The sequence below is a fragment of the Podarcis erhardii genome (genome assembly GCF_964252035.2).
Source record: "Podarcis erhardii genome assembly, chromosome: 6".
In the NCBI taxonomy this organism is placed as follows: Eukaryota; Metazoa; Chordata; class Lepidosauria; order Squamata; family Lacertidae; genus Podarcis; species Podarcis erhardii.
Genome location: NC_138510.1, coordinates 50,159,700 through 50,177,065, shown reverse-complemented (window position 1 = coordinate 50,177,065; position 17,366 = coordinate 50,159,700). Strand labels below are relative to the sequence as shown.

At 43.5% G+C, this 17,366-nt stretch overlaps 1 protein-coding gene across 7 annotated transcripts; it reads right to left on the bottom strand.

Moving 5' to 3' along the window:
- Positions 1-1,025: 1,025 nt before the first annotated feature.
- On the bottom strand, positions 1,026-16,033 carry TMEM125 (transmembrane protein 125). Of its 7 annotated transcripts, none has more exons than XM_081865605.1 (2): positions 15,538-16,033; positions 1,026-3,895 (listed from the first exon to the last, which is right to left on the bottom strand). In XM_081865605.1, the coding sequence occupies exon 2, from the start codon at positions 3,592-3,594 to the stop codon at positions 2,923-2,925; it is 672 nt and encodes a 223-aa protein (XP_081721731.1). In that variant the 5' UTR covers positions 3,595-3,895; positions 15,538-16,033; the 3' UTR covers positions 1,026-2,922. The 7 variants fall into 7 exon arrangements, with proteins under 7 accessions (XP_081721731.1, XP_081721734.1, XP_081721732.1 ...); XM_081865608.1 differs by having other exon boundaries at positions 15,637-16,033; XM_081865606.1 differs by lacking the exon at positions 15,538-16,033 and adding an exon at positions 13,184-13,339.
- Between the last annotated feature and the right edge of the window lie 1,333 nt (positions 16,034-17,366).

The window sequence follows — 17,366 nt, the reverse complement described above, 5'->3', positions numbered from 1 at the left end:
GTCACCAACTGGGCTTCTTACCTTTGTCTTTTGGAGTTGTTGTAGCTTGACTTCCTTCCTCTCTTCTTCTGTGCCCTCCCCTTTCCTGGAGCAAGGTTGGGGAACCTGTGGTCCTGCAGAGATTGTTTGGACTCCCAACTCCCATCAGCCCCAGTTAGCATGGCCAATGGTCAGGGATATTTGGAGTATCCATCCAACAGCATCTGGAGAGCCACAGGTTCCCCATCTGTGTTCTAAGAAATTGGTAACTGTTGAAGGTATGAAGAGGAGTGCAGGTACCTCTCTGCTGAATGCCATCATGCCTCATGAGTAGCCAGGGTCAAGGGTACCCCATTGTGAATTACTTTATTCTTAAGGAGCTGTTAACATTTCTTCAGTATATGCTTTTGATATTAATAAAATTGAATAAATAACCATTTTGTTGTACATTCTCAAGCCATGTGACTTGGAGCTGGTTTGTAGACAGTAGAAAAGTGCAAGTCTCAAGTTGCCTACTAACTTTTCACAAAGAGAGACACTATGTGCCTCTTTTTGCATATTTACTCAGAAGTAAGTCCCAGTGAGATTACTTCTAAGTAGGCATAGAGGTTTTTGCCATGTTGGAAAAATCTTGAAGGATATACATATAGTTTACTGAGTTTTTGCAGTAGATCCACAGCCTTATATCAAAGCCATGCCTAATCCTTGGAGCATGAAAAAGTGTTGTGTCCTTGGCTTTCACCTTTGTGCGATATAAATAACAGGAATATGACTTTGAAGCCTTGGACTTGTGGGCTTTTACCTTAAGGTTTAATCACAGATGGTTTCTTTGAGGACATGTGAACACAACTTAGATGGCACTTATAGTGTGGGGGCTGGTAGGGCAGGGGTCATGGGAACATGGTCTGTTTGGGATGCCAACATATTATTCACCAAGGTATCCTAAAAAAATCTGCTATGACAGCACCTGGACCTGAATAATAGGTGCACTTTTAAGTTTGGACCTTGAACCAGTTTGGTGAATAACTGCATGTAGCCCACACTCCTAGCAACAAACCCACTACAATTTCTATACTTTATTTCACATTGGTTTTCAGTGCACACATGATCAAATGAGATTTAAAAGGGGGAGGGAGACTGACCCAAGCATCATTATTCCCTAGATACAGCACTGGGGGAGCTGACAGAGGCATTAATAGATGAGACAAATTCATCCTGCTGCATCGTACTGCAGTAGAAGAATAATAAAGGACTGCTTGAGACTTGTATGAATTAAATCTCTTGGAGCTCATTTCCTCTGTAGGTGACCTCACTACCACCATAACATTTCACACATCTCATTTCCTTACATCTCCTGTAAAACAAACTTGAGATTTTGTATTTGGAATGAAAAAAGCAAACATTAACTTGTTACTAATTTGTATTACCGGTATTTACTGTTGAGTGCACAATCTAGAGTTTCTTTGTACAAAATACCTAGATTCTCCAATTTGCATACTGATGGCATACACTTGTATGGTTTGTGTTTGGTATAAGGGCAAATTGTGAAGGTGTAGCCTTCTGCCTTGCCTTGCTGTAGTATATCATGGGAGACATTGCCATGCTTCTGCTTCTATTGTAAGCCTTTCAGTGATCCCGGCCCTTTAAAAAAATTATATCAGCTGTTGCAAATACTGCCCCTTGCTCTGCCTGTTGAGCATCAACTCATTCAGGGCAGAGGCTGTGGATTCTGGGCTCCTTTATAAATCAGGGCTTGGGGGTCACTTCAAGTTAAGAATTGGTTCAAGCTAAAGAGATATGGTTACACTCGTGTGGGGAAACTCAGTTGGGCACAATTGTGTTCACAAAATAAATTGTACCCACTGATTTTTTGTATCCACATTTGAGTCTACTTCAAGACCTTTTGGGAAGGTGCTCTAGATGGAAACTGACAGACAGAGCAAGCCTACTTGGCTGTTAGCTTTGGTGATTTCCCTTACAGAGAGGTCTCTTGAGTAAGCAAAGAAGTTATTAATTCCTCATACTCTATGAACTACGGTAAGTGCCCCAATGCCAGCTGTATTCGCCACCCATACATTGATGCTCATCTTGTATACATGCACACATTCCTGGTATCAGTTTCCATAGTCTTGTTTCTAACCCTGAGTACCCAGGGGCATTCAAGCCAAGAAATGTTACTCCCATCTATGTATCCTGCTATCAGGTGCCAGTGCTGGGTAGTTAAGGGTGCGTGTGTGTGTGTGTGCCTGCCACTGTCTTCACTGTTTTGGCGAGGACAATAAAACTGTTTGGAGATATGCTCCATGCAGCTTAGTTATCCCTCAGCCTCCATGCAACTATCCATTCAAAACAGAACTGTATGCATTCCATGATAATGACAATCACATCACACGAAAACAGGGTTTGGGTACCAAATTCCATTTCCGTATAATTGCATCATTCATTTTTGTAAAAGTAAGTAGACCATGGGGCTGCAAAGATAAACATTAAGAGGTTGGGAAAATCAATATGAATTATTTTTTAAAAAAAGAAAAAGGTTGGGGTAATGCCTGGTGCCACTTCAGAAATGTTGGGGAAACTAATTAATGAAACGAACATTTGTGTGTGAGAGAAACACTCTATCCAAATTGAACAGCCTCTAGTACCATTTTCACTGTTGTGCTAGAAAAGCCTTTCTTTGGAACGTCGACTATTTCCACACCTTTATCTCCCAGCACTCAGTAGCGAAAACATCTTTATGTGTTGTGGTCTCTGGCCAACAAGCCCAGTCCGCTATCTTGGCAGCACAGCTCTGCAGCAGAAATTCTGGCACATTGCTGAGTGCAGCACAGGAAGACGCATCTGGGCCAGGCTGGTTGTTGTAAAGTGCAAATGCCAGTCCAATATTGAGAGTTCAACCCTGCGGTCAAAGGCGGCGGCAGCCACTAGGCGTTTACTTGAGGGTTAAATGAGATTTGCTGTGCTAGAGGTAGGAGCGAGCCGCCGGTCGGCTGAGATGCGTCCCGAGATGGTGAAGAGGGTGCTGTTGTCCCCAGCGTCCCGGTTCGGAGGTACAGCTGAGCAACAAGAAGTCCACATCAAATAGAGCAGCAGGCTGAGCAGGATGATCGCTCCGGAGGCTGTGAGCACAATGCCACTGACAAACATGCTGGCAAGGGGGCGTTGGGCAGTTGGGTTGCTGCCAACGCTGGTGGTGGAAAGCACAGTGAGGACTGTACCACACACCAGCAGCACCAGGGCTGTCACGAGCAGCACCGCACAGTCCGAGGCACCGCCGCTCTTCAGTAGCGCAACTTGCTCTCGGCTGCGAATGCAATTCATGTCCTGGATGGCCGAGCTCAGCAGCTGCTTCAGTAAGACCAAGAGCGCCAGTAAGCAGAGTGTTGTGCCCACTGCCAGCCTCCATTCCCCAGAGCGGCTGCTTGTACTATAGAGCAGTGCAATGCCACCTACCCCACAGGCAAGGATCAGAGCCACAGCTACCCCATAGCAGACAAATGACTTTCTGGGCTCCTGGAACCACCACAGCTCCACGTGTTCCTCCAGAATATTCCTCTGGATCCGGCTGGCGTTGGCTGGGGGTCTGGGCACACCCAGCGGCTCTAATTCAGGCATGGTGGACACTGTATTGGCTCCTACATAAAGGTGGGTCGTGCAGATGGAGCTGCCGCTTCAGCTGGCAAGCCTGGATGGGTGTGACATTTCCCAGCAGGAGAGGGCAGCACCCTTCACTTTTTCTTCCTATGTGAGGGAGCAGTGCCAGAGCCAAAAGCCTGCAGCCTGCGTATTACTGTATGCTGTTGGAAGCGCAGCACAGGAGGAATGTAGGACTCCTCTCTCTTGAAGCCAAAAGTGAAAAGCTGCTTCAGCCTCGTAGCTCATTTGCTTCCAAGCTCATGGGGATCCTGGCACATATCTGAAAAAGAAATGACGGCAAAAGGTTACGAAATGAAGATTGCCTCTAGAGAGGGAAGGGACCCACCTCCTTTCCCTTGAAACTCCACTCCCGGAGTTCCAAAGAAAAAAGAGTCATAAGGAAAACGCCACTCCCTCTGGGGTCAGCTAATGTCCATGCAAGTAAAACCTGCTTTTTATGGGCAGGGCAATAGCCCTGTCCATGCCTTAGGAAAATAAATCAAAATTCTGCACTTTGCCAACCCTAGCTCCGCATGCCAAGAAAAGCAGAATTCTGCTTTCATAAGTAAATTGTAATTTGCACTTGAATTATCCGTATGAAAACAAACAAACCATTTGGACAGATTTTTCTTGTTTTGCAGAATCCAAATCATTCTGTCTTGAGAAGCTCCAACACTATACAGGAAATGCGGTTCTCATCTCTGCCTCAGCTTTTATTGATTTTACCATGTGCTGCACACCCATCTTGAGGACAATGTTATCTTCACAGTGCTTAGAATCATTTTGAAAAAGATGAATGCTGTTATTCCTCAGGATTCTGAGTTCTATTCTCTGTGTTAACATCTGTGCTGGAGTGAGGCAATTGGGAATTGCACCCAGCTTTGCTTATGACACGAAAAAGAGAGATAGAAAAATAAATAGAATTGGGCAGTTCTTTCATTAGATAATGGTGAAGGGTGAGTAGCCAAAGCAGAAATCCAAGTTTTGTGATTACTTCCTTTAGTTTATTTTTTCATACAGTATTTAAAATATACACGATATCATATGCTTTTATCATTGGAGACATCCTCCAGTCATATTACTGTCACAGAAGCAATGAAAAAACAAAACACCTTATCCAAGACTGTTCAGAACTTTCCAGTCAATGTTAAATAACTGTCAGAAGACTGCTTCCAGGCCCCTCCATATTTGAACAAATATACTCTAGACAAATATGCAGCTCTCTCATATTAACACTTAATCTGTTTTAGGGCTATTCTTGCTGTTTCGCATGTACAAAAACCTGCATAGGGTCCTATTGTCTGTGGAGAGAAACAGCAAATGGAGAAATCCACTTTACATGTGTATTGATCAGCACTGGGTGCTACTGAACATGGGTACATATCTGCTTTCTTGGTCCAGTGCATTTGGTTATTACGTCATTTTGATAGTTGCATGCAACACCTGGTTATGAACAACTCTCTGGATCGGGGCCAAATATGGCCTTGCATTATACAGGTGGTACATGACACCAGTCAAGCTTGCAAAAATTTACCATTTGCCTGGAAATAAATGTTGGAAATGTAATGAGACTGAAGGTACATTCTTTCACCTTTGGTGGACATGCCCAAGGATTAAGACATTCTGGGAGATGATTGATAATGAAATGAAAAAGGTATTTAAATATACCTTCCTGAAGAAACCAGAGGCCTTTCTCCTGGGCATGGTCGGCCAACTGGTGCCAAAGAAGGATAGAACATTTTTTATGTACACAACAACAGCAGCAAGAATACTCATTGCAAAATATTGGAAGACACAAGATCTACCCACCCGGGAAGAATGGCAGATGAAGGTGATGGAGTACATGGAATTGGCGGAAATGACTGACAGAATCCGAGACCAGGGAGAAGAGTCGGTGGAAGAAGACTGGGAAAAGTTTAAAGACTATTTACGGAAATACTGTAAAATTAATGAATGTTAGAAAAATGTTGGAATGAAGTTATATGGCTTTAGTAGAAATGTTATAAGGAATTAAGAATAAATAGATTAATAGAGTATTAAAGGGAAAATAAGGTTAGAATGTGTTAAGATAATTATAGGATTAAAAATAGAGGAAGATGGAAAGGAATTGCTGAAAAAATTAATAGAAGTAGAATACAAAAAGGGAGGTGTGAGGAGGTCGTGGAAATAAGGGAATGAAAGATAAGATATTGAAATTATTTGATGTGTCTTAAATTGTGTTTGTTTTGTTTTGTTAGTTTAATGTTAGTGTTTTGTTAGTGTAATGTATAGGTTTTTTGTTTGTTGTTTGTATTGTATTGTATTGTATTGTATTGTATTGTATTGTATTGTATTGTATTGTATTGTATGGTTTTTATTTTTTGTAGTATTTAAATTGTCGGAAAAGGTAATAAATATTATTTTTTTAAAAATAAAATATGGCCTTGCATTAAATCCAGAACTGCTAAAATCACAATAATAATCATCTTATTTGTATGCTGCCTTTCCACAAAAGAACCATTTTACAAGAAATAAAAATGAACCACATCTGAAAATCAACCGTCGTAAGAATAATTCCATAATAGCATAATAAACAACAGCATAACTGCAAATCTAAGAACATACAAAACACATTTCAGTACTATAAATATAGCAAGATCACATTAGCAACATTATACCTCCTAGCAATAAATACCAAAAATAACAAGGGATCTTGACAGTTTTGCCTTGCTCCTCCATTCACCTCTCCCAAGATGTTGCTCACAGTCCCTCTCCAGCAGGTTTCCAAAGGCAGGAGGTAGCTGGAAACAGGGGAGAAACTAGGCTTTCTTTCACCCACGTCAAAGACTTGGCAAAAAAACCCAACCCATGCAAGTCTGCATACATATGCTTGCACACATACACACAACCTCAACACATTTGATCTTCAAAGAGCAGAAAATGTTCCCATACAGGGTCTTTCTTATCGGGTCTATTATAGCAGAGCAGCACAAGATTGTACTGAAATCTTTAAAAAGTTGTACAGTGGTACCTCGGGTTAAGAACTTAATTCGTTCTGGAGGTCCGTGCTTAACCTGAAACTGTTCTTAACCTGAAGCACCACTTTAGCTAATGGGGCCTCCCGCTGCTGCCACGCTGCCACCACGTAATTTCTGTTCTCATCCTGAAGCAAAGTTCTTAACCCGAGGTACTATTTCTGGGTTAGCGGAGTCTGTAACCTGAAGTACCACAGTGGTACCTTGGGTTACATATGCTTCAGGTTACATACGCTTCAGGTTACAGACTCCGCTAACCCAGAAATAGTACCTCGGGTTAAGAACTTTGCTTCAGGATGAGAACAGAAATTGCATGGCGGCAGCAGGAGGCCCCATTAGCTAAAGTGGTGCTTCAGGTTAAGAACAGTTTCAGGTTAAGTACGGACCTCCAGAACGAATTAAGTTCTTAACCAGAGGTACTACTGTATATTGTTGATTCACTTTGCCGTCTAGAAATAGATTAAAGGATTTAGAGGTGTTCGCTTTCCAAACAGTAACATCCTTATAGCTTTTCACAGCAGTGCAGGAAGGTTCGTTAGTACAATAGCACGCCTAATGTAATCCAAAGAAGTCATGACCACCAGGGATTCAACAAAGTAAAGCCTATATGCAGGAGGAGTAGCACTGATGGCTAAGGAGATTTGGGCTTGAAGAGGCAAAGAGAGAGCTGGGTTTCACATACGATTTTGTCTGCGGGTTTTTAGTTCATTAGCACTCTGGAGAGAATGTGAGGCAAAGTAGCAACATTTACCGTATTTTTTGCTCTATAAGACTCACTTTTTCCCTCCTAAAAAGTAAGGGGAAATGTGTGTGCGTCTTATGGAGCGAATGCAGGTTGCGCAGCTATCCAGAAGCCAGAACAGCAAGAGGGATTGCTGCTTTCACTGCGTAGCGATCCCTCTTGCTATTCTGGCTTCTGGGATTCAGAATATTTTTTTTCTTGTTTTCCTCCTCCAAAAACTAGGTGCGTCTTATGGTCTGATGCATCTTATGGAGCGAAAAATACGGTATAGATGATGCAAATGGTTTAAGATAATTGTTAATAAACTGATTTTCAAAACAATCTACAGCCATTGTGGCTTTTCAAAGCTGTTCACAATATCCATGGGAAGCAAGTAATTTAAAACTGCAGGCAAAATCACAACATAAAAAAGCAGATAAAACAACAGCGCAAAGTCAAAAGCTTCAAAAGAGTCAGCAAAAATAAAACCGAGGGGCAAACCCACAATGAGAAGTTAGATTTTTGTAGTGTGCCTACACAACTGCAAATGATTACAAGAAGAGAGTAAAGAGGTCAGTAGCAGCTAAAATTTGCAGTAAAATTCTATGCATATTTAGTTCATCTGCGCTTACTCCCAGGTAAGTAGTTAGAAGACTGCAACCACAAGGTTGCTTAGGAGCAAAGTTGTGGGAATGGCATGGGGAAGAATACCTTCGTCATGTATCCTACCCTGCTACCATTCAAGTAAGATAAATATTGCTTCTGCACGCTTAACACCTAGAAAAGCAAATCAGTTGCTAGAGATTATTAAGCAAGACAAATCAAAGTAGTCCCCAAATACCAGCATTGCTCCTATACAAATTCTGCCTACCTCATGAATCTTAGTGGAAGATAACAGGCCTGGTTTACGTGCAGAAAAAAGCAACCAAAATAAGCAGAAATATGCAATACCTTTCACATGACAGCTTATGAATGTAGGACTACAGTATTCAGAGTAGGCAGCTGGAAAGTTGTAAGTAGTTAGGTTAGAACTTCTTATCAATAAAAATCAAGACTGGTTTGGAAAACAAAAAAGGGAAAGGTGGTATTTTGTATAATACTAGAGCTGGTGATCATTCTGTGAAATAAAGGCACAATTTTTTTTTAAAAAGGCATATATTCTTGGAAAATACATGCAATATGTGCAAAAATAGCTGGTTCCTTAGATGCTCAGGGTATTCAGCATAACGAATAAATAGTAGAAGCTAGCAATCTTCAGAAAAGTATTAGCATCCCCAGTTGCTACACTTTTTCAACATCTCACCACAAGGGCTAAATTGATGGACCTCATTAAAGCTACCCCTGCAATAAAGCTTCTTCCCAGTGGATACTTAAAATGAGACTCCATCTTCCACAGGGCTGATAAAAGATCCTTCTCTGAAGTGATCTTCCACATGGGGGCCTTCGCAATGACATCCCACTTCCAATGAGGATTAGGGTTGCCATATTTCAAAAAGTAAAAACCAGGACACGCTGAAGACCCCAAATCGACTTGCCTAAGATCCAGGACAAAGCGCTGCCTTTTGGAAATTCCCCCCAGATGTCAAATCTGCCTTTGAAATCCCAGTAATGTCTGGGAAAATCTGGACCTATGGCAGCCCTAATGGGGATGGGTCAATGGGCCCTCATAAGCAGCACCCCCCTCCAGGAATTCTAATAGATTCCACTCACTGGTGCTGCAGTCTGGGATCTCCCCTCAGCAAGCTTGCCCCTGGTGCTATGGTGCACCTGTCTTGTAGACTACCTGCCTTGTCTGTCAAAGCTTAGCTGCATTAGGGCTCCTGGATCAGATCGCCACAACATCCCTCAGCTGAGCTGTGCTCGCCTCTGGTGCTGGCAGCAAGGATAGTGGCAGAGGGCAGGGATCCCACACAGTAATAAAGCCCCATTCACAGCAGCAGCCTCACATGGTTCCTCATCAGCATCTGCCTCTTGTCACCAACTGGCTCTCCGGCTTGTTGAACAATAGATCCTTGCGTCAAGGCTGCCTTAACCCTTGAGACGCAAGTCTTTGTCTAGGAAGAACGGAGACCTGGATAGGGTGCTAGGACCTTCTGTGTAGTAAGCTCTCCCCCCCCCCCCACTGCTCAGATGCAAACCATTTGTCAGTTGTCTCTACATGTAACCACAAGTAAACACCTTGCTCTTCTGACCAGTGGTGGAGCTACCTGCTCTGGCACCAGGAGCGGTGTACATTTGGGGGTGTGGCTGGCACACGTCCCAGGGGGCATAGAGTGCCGCCTGTGGGATGCGTGGCAGGCAGCACACGTCCCGGGGGTGCGCAGTGAGCGCCGAGCGTCCCAGGGGGGCGGGGTGGCCGCGATGTCACCCCCCTCGGCACGGCACCTGGGCCGGACCACTCCTCATGCCCCCACCTTCGTCCGCCAGTGCTCCTGACGTCTCCCTCCAGGGAATCTCCAGGAAATGGCTGTTAAGTATTCCCATACTTAACAGACAGAAATGCTACTGTCCCAAGCAAGTGCATCCCTGCCAAGGCGACCTTGGAATATCTTTGCAGCTACAAACTTTGTTTAGAAGGATATTGAAAATGGCAGGAACAGAATGAAAAACAGAGTCATTTTCATGAGTAAATGCAGTGCTCGCTAAATCTGCATGCTGCCCCTTAATCTTCTGAAAGCCACTCAGCTTCTTGCTGTCTACCTTTTGCCTAGGACTGACCTGTATTTTACGTACTGTATAGTATAGTACCATTTGTGACTTTATAGCAGGAGTGGGGAGCCGGTGGCTCTCAGGATGTTGCACTACAACTCGCGACATCCCACGAGACTGATGGAAATGGCGAGATCCACAGGCTCCCAATTCCTCTTACAGAGCAGGATAAGGAACCCTTTACAGCCTGAGGGCCCACAAGCCAGAGGTGGGCAAGATCAGAAGCAAAAGTAGGTGGGGCCAGAGGCGTATTACCTTTTTAGGATATGTATATTTTTATGTATTTTATTATGTGAATCATTCAATATGGTTTAACCGTACGTATTCTGTATGTAAACTTCTTTGAGGTGTTTTGGATAGTAAAACAGTCTATAAATGGAATTAAAAAAACAATATTAAAGAGTGGACAGAAAAACAAATAAGTAGGCCTCATTCCACATATGAGTAGGCCTTATTCCACACATCTCTCCATCTCCCATCCAGACAAACAAAATCAATCAATCAAGACAGGCCTAGGGCATAGTCCAGCCAAGCCAAAGCACAGAAGGTGTGGGGTAGGGCCCATGTGGGGTGTAGCTTAGGGAGAGTCCCAAGGCTGCATTTGGTACCTGGGCCTGAGGTTCCCTGCTCCTGCTATAGAGTATACAGTGGTACCTCGGGTTACATACGCTTCAGGTTACATATGCTTCAGGTTACACACTCCGCTAACCCAGAAATAGTGCTTCAGGTTAAGAACTTTGCTTCAGGATAAGAACAGAAATCGGGCTCCAGCAGCACGGTGGCAGCAGGAGGCCCCATTAGCTAAAGTGGTGCTTCAGGTTATGAACAGTTTCAGGTTAAGAGTGGACCTCCGGAACAAATTAAGTACAGTACTTAACCTGAGCTACCACTGTACCACATGTGAATGACTGAAGACAGCCCGTGTGGAGAGGGAGCTTTGCATCCCACTATCTAAGCTGGCAGAGTTTAAAGCTTCTTGCACGATAAAGCACCAGCTCACTCTTTTACCATTACACGTCTGCGGTGGGAAAATGCCAAACACTGGTAGGAGGATATGCTAAAAGTAGAGCAACACAATGCTATGATGCATTTTCATTACGATTTTTCACTGTAAAAGCTGCCACTTGAAAGTTTTCACAATAAATAAAATCCCTTACCTTCATCCTCTTTTATCCTTTTTTAAAGGGCCTTTTCACAAATATGGTTTCCCTGTACTGCCACTGGTGTAAGGGGGAGAAACTCCCTCACCTTGAAATGCGCATCCCATTGGAAGCAATGCAGTCCAGAGAAATTACACCTGCATATCTTGTCTCTGCATTGCATTCCTTTCAATGGGAAGCACTTCGTATGTGCATCCCAGCCTGAGGGAACGTTTGCCCTGTTGCTTTGGCAACAGAGGCATGCACACTCTTCCTCCGGCATCCACCTTCTTACAGTTTATTCATCCCCTTTTGCCGAGGAATGTAAAAAAATGGATGAAAAAGCAAGGCATCGTATCAGAGGGGCCAGAGATCCCCACAAAATGCACCACTACCCTGTTTTAGCTCAGCACTAAAGATAACTGCACTTTGGAGATATCAGTCAGGTATCAGGACTGAACATAAGCAGGAAATGTGGCTCATGGGTCAAAGTGAAGTGAGGTCTAATCATACGAGCATCTTACTGTTAAAATCCACCACTATCTAAGGCTGCAATCATATGCACACTTACTTAGAAGTCAGTAGGAGTTGCCTCGTGAGTAGACTTTTAAACATGCATGGGTCCAGGCTATCTTTAAAAGCCAGTTTAAACTCTTGTTGCTGCGTCAGTTAAGAGATCTGGAAGATGTTCAGTACAAGTACTACTACTTTACAGGGAACTAAGGGGATAGCTAAAAATCCCTGCTCCTCTTGTAACAGATCCCCTTTATTCCGGCCAATTGCTTAACATCTAGATCAGTGGCTACTTGAGCCTTGCCTTGGCAGAACCAGGTGGTCAGAGAGGGGAGGGGCCTGATCCAGACACAGCCTGACCGTGTCAGGCCAAGCCTGACAGAGCATGAGATCACTCTTAAAACCATAAGGAGAACAGGCTTCTTCAGGGCACGTTGCCAGCTGAGGCTGCATTGATGCAGAAATCAAAGCTCAGTGACTTGTAGGAAGGCCAGGGGGAGTTGAATAAATTCCCCCACCCTCTGCGTGCACCACACAAGCCTTTCCATTCTACCTGTGTGTGGAGGAACAACCGATTGTACCCTGTGGATTCATGGGCAGAGGCATCCAAGTCCATGGTTCCATCCACGTCACTTATATGCCAAGCCGGCAAAAGAGCAGCTGCGTGCTCTAAGCGGTACTTGCCTGGAATCTGTGCTGCTGTTGGCACACGATGACTTCTAACACACTGCTTGCTGTGTTTTGCTGGATTGCCTGCGGCCAGGAAGGGATTACAGCCAGCTTGGATTGTCAGCTATTCAGCATTAACCCATATGGGAAAGGACCTCTCGCACTCCTTCTCATCCCTTCCTGCTTTTAGAACCGTAGAATTGTTGAGTTGGAAGGGACCCCCCCCCCCGTGTCATCTAGTCCAGCCCTCTGCTATGCAAGAATCACAGCTAAGTCTATGGGGCTACTGAACCAGGGCAGACATAGCGGAATGCTTCCAGGCACTTTGAGATCATGATATATTAGAATGGTAGAGTTTGAAGGGACCCTGAGGATCATCTAGTCCAACCCTCTGCAATGCAGGAATCTCAACACACTGTCCCCCGTCCAATATGAAACCATATCAGACTCTGCTTAGCTCTGCAAATCTGCTAGCAGTTTCACAGTTGCAACAGATGTTTCCATTATTAAATGAAGTTAAAATAATGGTGGTGTTGGTGATCAGAGGAAGAGCAGCTTTGAGGAAGGACCCCGTCTACTTTCCACACATCCTCATATCCTGAAGGTATCTGAGCACAAGGCAGCACACCAATCCCTCAGGAATGCCTCTAAACATAATTGTAGGCTAACAAGGGACGAGCAGTGTGTACGTGTGGAATTTGAAGAGCTTCCAATCCCACGCCAAGCCTTGACTGAAAGGGAAGATGATAGTATGTAGTGGAGACAACCAGGTAATTGCTGGAAGGGACATCAGCTTCACTCACCTAAAGCTGATTCTTCACAGAAGATGCTGTAGCAAGTCTTGTTTCTTTTGCCTAAGCTCTCGGACTTGCCAGAATGCTGGTATCGTCTTCTCCTGCTATTATACTTGACGGATGGGACAATTTTCAGGTTGTGGCCCGAGGATAAAATTAAAATCTATCTTCTTCCCTCCCTGCCTGCATCTACCTGTCAAGCAACAGGTGCAAGTCCCACCTCCTTCCTCTGCTTGTTCTAGCCCAGGTGCCGCATCTGATAGGCTCGTAACATACGCTGACCTTTGCCCAGGCAGGTACATTCTCCAGAAGGGTGGGGATTGAGAGACAACCTGCTGTTGTCCTTGGAAGCATTCCAGCCTGGTGACTATGTGCTTGAGGGAAGCGGAAATAAGGCGGCTGATGGAGCAAGTGAAACAGGAGGATATACAATACAGGCAGAGGTAAGCAAATACAGGTTGAAAGAGTTCTACGTTAACCCTCACCAGACAAGCTCCTTGCCAGACGGGTTCACATTTCCACCCCCTAAGGAGCAGCGCAGTCACATTCTTGACTTTTGCTAAGGGGCGACAGAGAGGCATGGGGCCATTTAGGATGCAGGGTGGTGCCAGGAAAGAAACACAGCCATTCTGCATTTTTGTGCACCCGTCAGGAAGGTAGGAATCTTCATCAGACTTCTTGAAAAGAGAGCTTTTCTTTTAGCCTAAAGCAAAGCATTTTATTGGCCTTTGGGCAAGATCTTCTCAAGGCCTTGGTGCAGGCATAGGCAAACTCGACCCTCCAGGTGTTTTGGGACTACAACTCCCATCATCCCTGACCACCAGTCCTGTTAGCTAGGGATGATGAGAGTTGTAGTCCCAAAACATTTGGGGGGCTGAGTTTGCCTATGCCTGCCTTGGTGTCTAAGTAGTAACGGTATGACTAGGATAGTATACTATAATCATTTCTAAAAGAGTAGGGACTTGTGGGAATATTGGCTAATGAATGGATCAGACTTTGACTGATGGGCAGTAAACCCCTTACACCCTTGAAGCCTTTCCTCCCATGATGGTTTCATCAAAATAAAGTAAGTGAATAAACAAGATACTTGGTTTTTGGATTAACAAAATAGAGAGACTAGGAACCATCTCTCTCTGCCCCCCCTTCTACCCATTAACTTAAGGTTCCCAAATCCTTTCAGCATACAGAGCTTTATTTAAGTAATACTGAGTGGGTAGATAAGTACCATTGCTATGGGACACTCAAGATAGTTGGTGCAACACAACATTCAGTTTTTTGGGGGGAGAAGATTGCATATGATATTTTCTAAGACTTGTAAATGCCTTGCATTTCATGGGATTGAAGACTTGACTGAATACATAGTTTTATCTCAGTACTCCAATACTGCCTGTACTTCATTATTGTGGGGGAGGGGAAAGCTTATATGTGGTTTGTTATTTCCATTTGACAGAGAAATGCGATCGAAAGAGAACCATGTATATGGTCATCCAGCAAGCTCACGTCAAGAGTTCAGACTTGAAAACGAACTCTACAATAGCCAACTTCAACCATCTTCTCACCAGGTCACACTATTTGTCCATTTTGTCAGCATACCCAACACACGGTCAAGCCAAGTGCCACCAGGGTTTTGAGTGCTAAAAGATTTGTGGTTGATGGTGACAGCAGCAGTCTAGGATTTATTTTCTTCCTTTTTCTCCCCTACCTTGCCATCACATACCGCAAGGCCTGTCTTCCATTGGCTTCACATTTCCTACCTACCTCGTTACTGACAAAAAGTCACAATTCCAGGTTATGCGATTTCTAAATCATGCTGAGTTATTGGATTCTGTTACTCTTCCCTCTCTTCATTTATTGTGTCTTCCCTTACCTGAGTGTAATACAATAGCACATATTCCTTTCCTATAAATGACAGTGGTCATATCTTCAGTTGGAAGGATTTTTTGAACTTCTGGTAGGCTTCTTGCAACATAAACTGCCTGGTGTAATGCCTGATTATGTGCATAAAAATTCACATTTCCTTCTGTAAATCTGTGGTACTACTTCACACCCTAACCCTGTCTTCAACACCTTTCTTCTGGTTGACTACCAATTTGCACAACTGTATACAGTATAATACGTGCCCTCTCCCCTACTCTAGAGATACTGTCTGATTTAAACAGGTATGTTTTAGCAGGAGACAATGCTGCACTGATACCGTGTGTGAATTGATTCCTGTTAAAAACATGCAAGCTTTATTTGGAAAACACTGGGTGAAATATGAAGACTAAGTGTGCGCTGGAATGCAAAGCATGGTTTTCATAGCTATGTTGACACAAAGAAAAATGCTAACACCTTCTTGTAAAAAAAGAAAAGAAAAACCTTACCTTTTGATGCAGGCATGACATGAGCACAAAGGATTGTTATGCTGCCTCAGAATCCAAGACATGACTGTAAACATAGCTAAAACATCCAATAAAATCTACATTGCCATTCTGCCTCTGTTCCATGAACTTCCTCTGGTCTAGGAGTAATCTTCCAGCAAGCGCTAGACTCCAAAAGTCCCTTGGTGAGATGGTTTGTCAGCAGTGGGTTGTTCAGCAATCTTCTCTGATCAGGACAATATCCTTATGGCATGTTCTCTAATTACATCTTCTGAAGTGCCTGTGTGTGCGTGCACCATGGGAAAAACTTCTCACCTGAGGGCAGCATTGCACCATTGTGGAGCAAAGACTAAACTATTAAGGAGTGTTTTAAGCACCTGTCAGAGGAAGATCACTCCTAGCTACCTAATAATTATCAAGAAAAAGATTGATTCACATCCGCTGCCATTGCCGGAAGAATTAGTGATGGACATATGGAAGAACATGGGATATGAATGATTTAGGTATTGTAGGCATGCATATTATTAATTAGTTCATAGAAAGCATTACATGTAGCTTACTCTGAAGAGTATCTCCCCTCTGCTGATCTTCTAAAAATGTTTCTAAAGCAGTTATAGCAACTACCCATAACATAGGTCTGGTGAATTTCAGAAGGCTTTTGATTTGTAAATGCAAATAATTAAGAGAATAGTGAAACTACTTGACCCAGGGTGCTGCAGACTCTTGTTCTGATAAGTCAGGGAGGAATAACTTCAAGGGTATAGCTTATCACCAGCGCACCATTAATTGCTGAAGTGCTTTTGCTTTGTTGCCTCATGGAGGACAGAAAACAAATGGTTGTGTTGTGAAAAGGATACGTTACTAAGGAGATTAGATTACAGAACAGTCAGTGTTGGTATCCGAAAAGCAGAAGGCATATTATTGTTGCAAACACAGTCAGCCAGTTTTATTGCATTTTCACTGGCTGTCAATATGCTTCCAACTTCCATTCAAGGCCCTGATGCTTACCTATCAAGTCACCTTACCTACCAACACAAGCATATCATGGCAAGCATCAGTTGCCCCAAGGTGGAATTCCCCAAGGTCCATTATTCTCCCTCTCTATTGGCATTTGGTGTGCGCATGCACATGTGCCTACATATGCAAATATATTTCTGTTTAGCCCTCAGTTCAGCTGGCAGTTTTGTTGGTTTGTTTAATTAGATATGTTTATTTTGTGCTTTGCAGATTTTGTGTAACTGGTGTATCAATTTTTTTTAACACACACCACTCTTTGTACAAATGATTTAAATAAATATATTTATCATTACTATCTAACACATGGGGATAGTGGGTCCCTTCTTTTCCTTAGTATCTCCCATTTAGCATTATTCACACACTGTCGAAAGGTTTGTCATATTCGTGTTAATAGTTAGTTAGCAAGATATATTTGAGAAGAGAGATATAGGGGTGAGGGGGAAGGATTGAGGACTCCTAGGTTGGGTATGTGAGTGAGAGAGATATTGCTCAAGTAAGTAGGTTCACACCTGCAGTCAGCCATGCACAGACTTACTGTTCTGCAAATAGCTGGAAAAGCAACTCAGAACAGAGCAACGGATCTGCCACAGAGTGTACCAACAGGTCTCAGGTTCATCAATCAAAGTTTGGCTGCCAATGGGGAAAGATGCAGGCAATCGTTTATTTCCCAGACTAGCTCAGAGGACAGAGAATGTGTAGAGTCGAGACTTTCTTGCATCAGTGCTAGGCACAAGGGTCCTGTCTCCAACAGGATTTTTGCTTTGAGTTGAAACAGAGCTATGCTGTGTGGTAGAGATATGGCCTCACCTATGAGC